Source organism: Acyrthosiphon pisum, chromosome X, assembly GCF_005508785.2.
Source record: "Acyrthosiphon pisum isolate AL4f chromosome X, pea_aphid_22Mar2018_4r6ur, whole genome shotgun sequence".
Classification (NCBI taxonomy): domain Eukaryota; kingdom Metazoa; phylum Arthropoda; class Insecta; order Hemiptera; family Aphididae; genus Acyrthosiphon; species Acyrthosiphon pisum.
In genome coordinates, this window is record NC_042493.1 from 70,273,209 (window position 1) to 70,280,012 (window position 6,804).

Below are 6,804 nucleotides of genomic sequence, written 5' to 3' on the forward strand. Positions count from 1 at the left end.
ATCTATGGTATAAAAAAAAATGACCTATAATAGATACCTAGGTATCATAAATTCCAAATTAATCATATCACATTATCTATTAGATACTTATTACGCGTTATACATCAACAAAAAAACCGTGATACTATCATAGATATATAATAGTATACTTTATAAGTTTCAAGTACCTACCCACGAATAGTATTATACAATCACAACAAAATAATTAAAATAGTTATTCTTGTTTTTTTAATATGTAATTTCATCCAAATTTGAACTTAAAATGACTATAAAAATAAACTGTGCTTAATATGTATTTCTTAGAATTTTTGGTAACAGAATTAAATATTTACGTGGAATCTTGTTTAAATTTTCAATCCTTAGATATAAAAGTTGAACATTTTATAAATTTTTAACTACAAAATAATTATTCAATTTTAAATTTGATAAATTTTGTCAACATTTCAACTTCAAATGCTTATAAAAAATAATTGTGCCTATGTATTTTTAATAGTTTTCAATTACTATTGTAACAATGTATCATTTTTTACACTTTTTGGCCCAAAGATAAAACTTTATTGATATTTATAGAAAAAAAAACTAAAAAAGTTGAAAAATTACAATGTCCGTAAACAGCTCAAAAAGAGTCAAATTATTTTCAAAATTTTATCGTATATAGAAAATGCTAATGTAAACATTCAGTGAAATTTTCAAGTTTCTACAGTCTCTCGTTTTTTAATTACAACAAAATAAGAAAATCGTTACGTAAGAAATCGAGTGAATATCAAATGTTGTAAAAATATGAATTTCAAACGCTCATAAAAAATGTAATTTGAGTTTCTTATGGACATTTTTTTTTTGATTAAGGTAGATTATCCTATAAGGAATCTTGTATTACATTTTAAAATCTTAGTTCTAAAAAGAAAATTTTTTACGAATTATAAACTCAACATAATTAGGTAATTTTCGTGATTTTTACATATTTTGTCAATTTTTGAACTTTAAATGCTAATAAAAAAAAACTGTGACTAAGGATTTTTAATATTTTTCAAATGTTATTGTAACAATATAGTAGGAGCCTTGTATTACATTTTCAATTATTTTTACTCATCAAATAAAGTTTTATTGACATTCATAGATAAAAAAACTAATTAAATTGGTAACTGACATTGTCCGTAAACTGCTCAAAACAAATCAAAATATTTTGAAAAATTTATCATGTATAGAAAATAGAAATATAAACAACCAGTGAAAATGTCATGTATCTACAGTCATTCGTTTTAAAGTTACACCAAAAACCAAAATCAATTTTCTCGAAAACAGATTTTGCGTAAAAATTCCCGTTTTTCCTTAATTTGTCTTTTGTTTTTCAAGGCGCTTTTGAAAACTATTGGAAATTTCCAAGTTTATTATATAAACTATTCACAAAATATGATTGGGAGAAAATAAATAGCCAGTTACGGTACTTTAACAAATTATTTAGGTGTTGACATTTATATTTTTTTATGATATCTGCTATTTACTATTATTTATTTCAGATCTTATTTCTATTAAAGTCTAACTATTTAGTAAATCAACTATTTAATATTTATTGCTCAAAATAAATAAATAACACTTCAAAATACTCTTAATTTATACTCTAAATATTCTCTAATAAAAAATTGTTAGTTAATTTGCTACACAATAAATATAAAAGAAACTACACCTTTCTATTTACACTTCTGCAAGAAAAATAAGATTGAATTGACCCTATTCTTTTTTAGATTTTGAGCGGAGATAGTAGGAGTTTTGTATTATATTTTCAAGCTTTTTTACCCAACAATGCTAATATAATTGGAAACAGAGAATGTTCCTAAACAGTTCAAAACAAATCAAAATATTTTGAAAATTTTATCATGTATAGAAAATGCAATTATAAACGTCCTGTGAAAATTTCTTGTATATACGTTTATTTGTTAAAGAGTTACACCAAAAACCAAAATCGATTTTGTGGAAAACTGATTTTGCGTAAAAATTCCCGTTTTTCTTTAATTTTTATGTAGTTTTTTCCGGCGCTTTTTAAAACTATTGGGAAATTTAAATGTTGACCTCCTTAATGCACCAACAATATTCACTTTCCCATCGAACAAGATACTGACGATGAAATTGGAAGCATTATTTCGACTACCTACTTATCGTGTACACAGACACAAAAAAAAAAATTAAAAATTAAAAAAAACACATCATTATAAAATCAATACATTCATCGTTCCACTTAGAATCTAAAATGATTTTGTAGTAAAATATTTATAAAATGTTCAACTTTTATAGCAAAGGATTGAAAACTTAAAACAAGGTTTCGTGTAAATAAGTTATTCCCTACCCAAAAAATCTCAAACACATAAAAACAGTTTTTTTTTTATAGTTATTTTATGTTCAAATTTGAACAAAATTACGTATTAAATAGGTAATCAAGAATAACAATTTAAGTTATTTTGTTGTAATTTCATAATATTAATTCAACTTACTGCCTACCGTACTAATAATAAGTAATAAGTAATAACAATTATTAATAATACAATAAAAATATAATATAAAATATCCACACTGACAAACCGTCACAGCTCAGAATCGTTTTTCGTACACAATAATATTATTATATCATTGAATTCAAATTTAATACCATCCATTGTAACCGTCCACTTGTATTGTACAGCAGAGCGACATCTGGTGACCCACCTTTTTTTGATTTCAATTTGCAAATTGTATTAATAAATTATATCACCACATCTAATCTAACTTATAATAATTAATAACATATAATTATTTTTAGGTTGTCAATAACTGTGATGGGTATAATTAAGTTAATAAAGGTAAACTTTGAAATTTGTTGCGAATAAAGCTGGTCATAAACAACAACCATTTTATTCTGTTAACCAATACTATCAACTTATAGGTAATTTAATTTATAATTTATAATATATATCTAGGCAAATTAAAAAAAAAAATTAAATTACAATTTCAAATCTACATCATTATGTATTTCATAAATAATTAATAAACTTTCTTTAATATTTCTGTAAACTTATATAAAAACTACTTACACTATCAATTATATTTTTTTATTAAATTTGAGTATAATACTATAATGTTTAATTTCATAATTATTATACATGGATTTCTTAAATATGTTTCCAAAAATAATACCATTATGTCTTAGTAGAGAAGTTTAAATATTGATTTTTATTTTATGTAAATAATATACAATTGTACACAATTTTGTTTTATGGTAGATATTTAAATATATTCTTGATTCATGATAAAGGTCTGTCAAAAGAATTTTTCTAATGATTTATAACTCTTTTTACATTTATTTTTATTACTTTTTTAGCTTAATATTTTGTTAATTGATTATTAAAATTACATGACCAAATTTAAATTACTTATTGATATTCATTATAAAAAATCTTTTAATATATTTTCTTATTCTTTAAATGAGAAACAAATAATATTTTTTTTTTTAAAACCAATATTATAAATCATACCTAACTATAAAGTTTATGAATAATTCAACAACATTGACAATTTTTGCAATATTTAAAGCAACAGTGTTTGGTGTTTTTATCCTTGGTGTTGCAATAATTAGAATTACAATATGCACAAATCTTGCCATGATGACAACATTGATGGTTTAATTTTACTACTTTATATGTTGAATGTTTGGATGTTTCAGTTTGTGAATTAGTTTTTTTGTTGTTAATTTTTGTAATGTTTTTAATTTTTTGTTTTATCGCATCCAGGAACTTATCTAAATAAATGTATGATGTAGAAAAACAATGATTTATTTAAAATTGTCGTTACATTTTAAACAGTGGCATATATTCAATTTTTTTTTTTGAGGGGGAGGGTCTAAAAAATAAGTAAGTGTATAGTATTATAAAAATGAGTTTTGAATTAATAATTAGATTATTCTATTCTGGGGGGAGGGTTAAGCTCCCTCTCCGAAAATATGCCACTGATTCTGATACATGTTTGTTGTTATTTATTTTGTAATATGTATGTAAAAGGTACCTATTATATTAAAGAGAATTTAAACATATTTACTTATATTGTCTGTTTGAGTATCATTGTACTTAATTGTAGTACCTTCATGTTTTGCTCCGTTTTCATGATTTTTTGATGAATTGGTACTAGAAAATTCCGTTGAATTCCTAAAAAAAAGAAAAAAGCAATGTTTAAATAATCTATGAGTACTTCTATAGTACCTAGTGTTTTATTTTGTGCCCGCTTTTTTTTTTGCTCTATTCTTAACTTCTATATGGTCTAAAATATAACCTACTGTATATTTCTGTTCTTTATTATCTGTCACTTTGAGAGGACTTTTTACCTGCATATATGTTGTCACCGTATTACTAACACATAATATACCAAAATGTAAGTCCAGAAATTCCAATTTTGTATTGTTAGCTTAAATAGCATAGTGAATTGACCTATCATCAAACTTAAATGTAAGAACATTATCTGTGTTCTCTTGTTGGTTTGAAATAATATTTTATTTTTTAAGTGAGTTATAACCTATGAGTATGTAAAATATAACAAGAGAACAAAGATAATGTTTTTACATTTAAGTTTGATAATAGCTAGGTCGATTCACTCTGATATATACGCTAACAATACAAAATTGGAACTGCTGGATGTACATTTTGATATATTATGCGTTAGTAAGACGGAGACCTCATATATGTGGATACATCGTTCTCTTAAGTAAATTTTTTTTGAAAAAATCTTTATAGATTTCTGTTAGTGTATTTACTATTTATAAATATTTTAAATACATTTTGAATATTTCATTTTTTCAGTACCATGTTCAATAATATGTAATTATTAATTACCCATTTTTTTTTAGAGTGATTCGGCTTATGAATAATGATAATTTTTTATGAGTGTGTTAGATTTATAAAGTTGATTTCTAGCTATATTGATGTAGAAAATCATACTTTGATAGAAAAACTTATGGTTTATTTTTCTAGATCTTACTTGATAGACGAAGTTGATGATCTTAAATTTGATAAATGATCATAGGTTAATATTCGTAACATTGAGTTATACAAAGGAGGCAGTGTTAACATTATTACAAAAAAAAGTTTGTTTTTCATATTATTTATATTTCAATAACCATTTATATAAAAGTTTATTATCTACCAAATAATAAATATTAGTTTAAATAACTTAGTTACGTTTATAAATAAATTACTTAAAGCCACAATACAATTCAACTAGGTAATTGATATATTCCTCTTTGTCTCTTCTCACTACGCTGTTGTCATATGTTAATAATTTATATTAAATAATTTACACATATTATAAACCACAATAATCATTGATCGATATAGTATAAAATGTTTTGATAAATTATTGTGTTCCTTAAATTTTTTTTTTGAATAAAGTAGATATGGATTGTTGGCAGGTGTTATAATTTATATTTTTAGCTAAAAAAATAAAGCTATCAAAGAAAAAATTAAAACCTGTTATTGGAATGACTTCATTCAAAAAGTCTAAGAGAAGAGTGTCTAAGAATTTCCCATCAGGATGTATCAAATAAAGGAATCCCTGATGAAGAATAACCTCGAGAATAACCAAAAGTAAAATTTGTGAAATATGTTGTACATGCTCTTTATTACTCAATATTATCAGGTGTTTAAATTTATATTGGCTAAATACAAACATGCTTGGGCAGTACATTATATTATGCGAAAACAATAGATATTCTTTCTTTAAATTTAAACCTATTTTCACACAAAAAAATAACCTCAGTACCTATAGCATAATGATAATTTTTGTTGGCACGGTAAATGTTGGGTGGGGCAGGCAACAGGCGGAAAGCTAGTTACAAATACAATTAACCGATATTTATAAAGGTAGATTAAAGAAGTTCTCTATTTCACTTTCTAACTTAATATTAATGACTTGTTTATCTTTTATTAATATTATATTATGTTACGAATAAATTAACAATAACATATTCAATTTATTATTAAATAAATAATCAAATAACTAAAGTAGAATTGTATGTAAAGAGATTCTTAATGTTACATAAATCACATTTACATGAATTAAATGTACCAATTACTTAAAAAAGGTTTATCTTACATAGTTAAGTGAAGTAAATCATCTTAAACTTGTATAATATAGAAAATAAGTGGATTGATGTGATACTTTAATTTTAAGGTTTTAATAAATAATTCTAAATAATTGTTTACAAAATAATTTAAAAATACTCATAGTACAAAATATATTTTTTTTTAAATACTAACTATATTTTTAATAGAAATATTATTTTATAATAAAATATTATGTTAAAAATGGATGGATCAGTAATCAGTTACACTTTTCAGTTTATCACAACAAAATATATCATAACAAGTTGAACAATTTTGAATGGCTTGAAAAACTTCAGATTTATTTTTAAAAACTGTAGACACACCAAGACTTTGAATTTTTCTCCAGATTGATTGTCCTAGGTGAAATCTACAGCCTTTGCGTATAACATCAGGAAAAATATCCGAAACTGCTGAGTGTATAGCTGTTCAAAGTCGGCATAAATTATATTTGGTGCAAAATTTAAATTCAAATCGTTCATTTTTTCTAAGAAACTATAAAACACATCTTTATATGTTGATATAGACTTGCCCGTTAGTAAAAAAAATTCTAAAGGAGTGTAGGTAGTATATTTAGCACCATGAATAATAAATAATTGATAGAAAAGTTTAGGGCATTTTTAAATGTGCCATCGATATATAAAGCTTTACACTCACTTAAAAATTTTAAATTTGTCGTCGTTGAAAA

At 23.7% G+C, this 6,804-nt stretch overlaps 1 protein-coding gene across 1 annotated transcript; it reads right to left on the reverse strand.

The window, feature by feature from the left end:
• Nucleotides 1-3,431: 3,431 nt before the first annotated feature.
• LOC100568618 lies at nucleotides 3,432-5,145 on the reverse strand. Its single transcript, XM_003245499.3, has 3 exons — nucleotides 4,996-5,145; nucleotides 4,063-4,169; nucleotides 3,432-3,766 (listed from the first exon to the last, which is right to left on the reverse strand). Exons 1-3 carry the CDS (start codon nucleotides 5,112-5,114, stop codon nucleotides 3,528-3,530), a joined length of 465 nt encoding a protein of 154 aa, XP_003245547.1. The 5' UTR covers nucleotides 5,115-5,145; the 3' UTR covers nucleotides 3,432-3,527.
• Nucleotides 5,146-6,804: the final 1,659 nt, after the last annotated feature.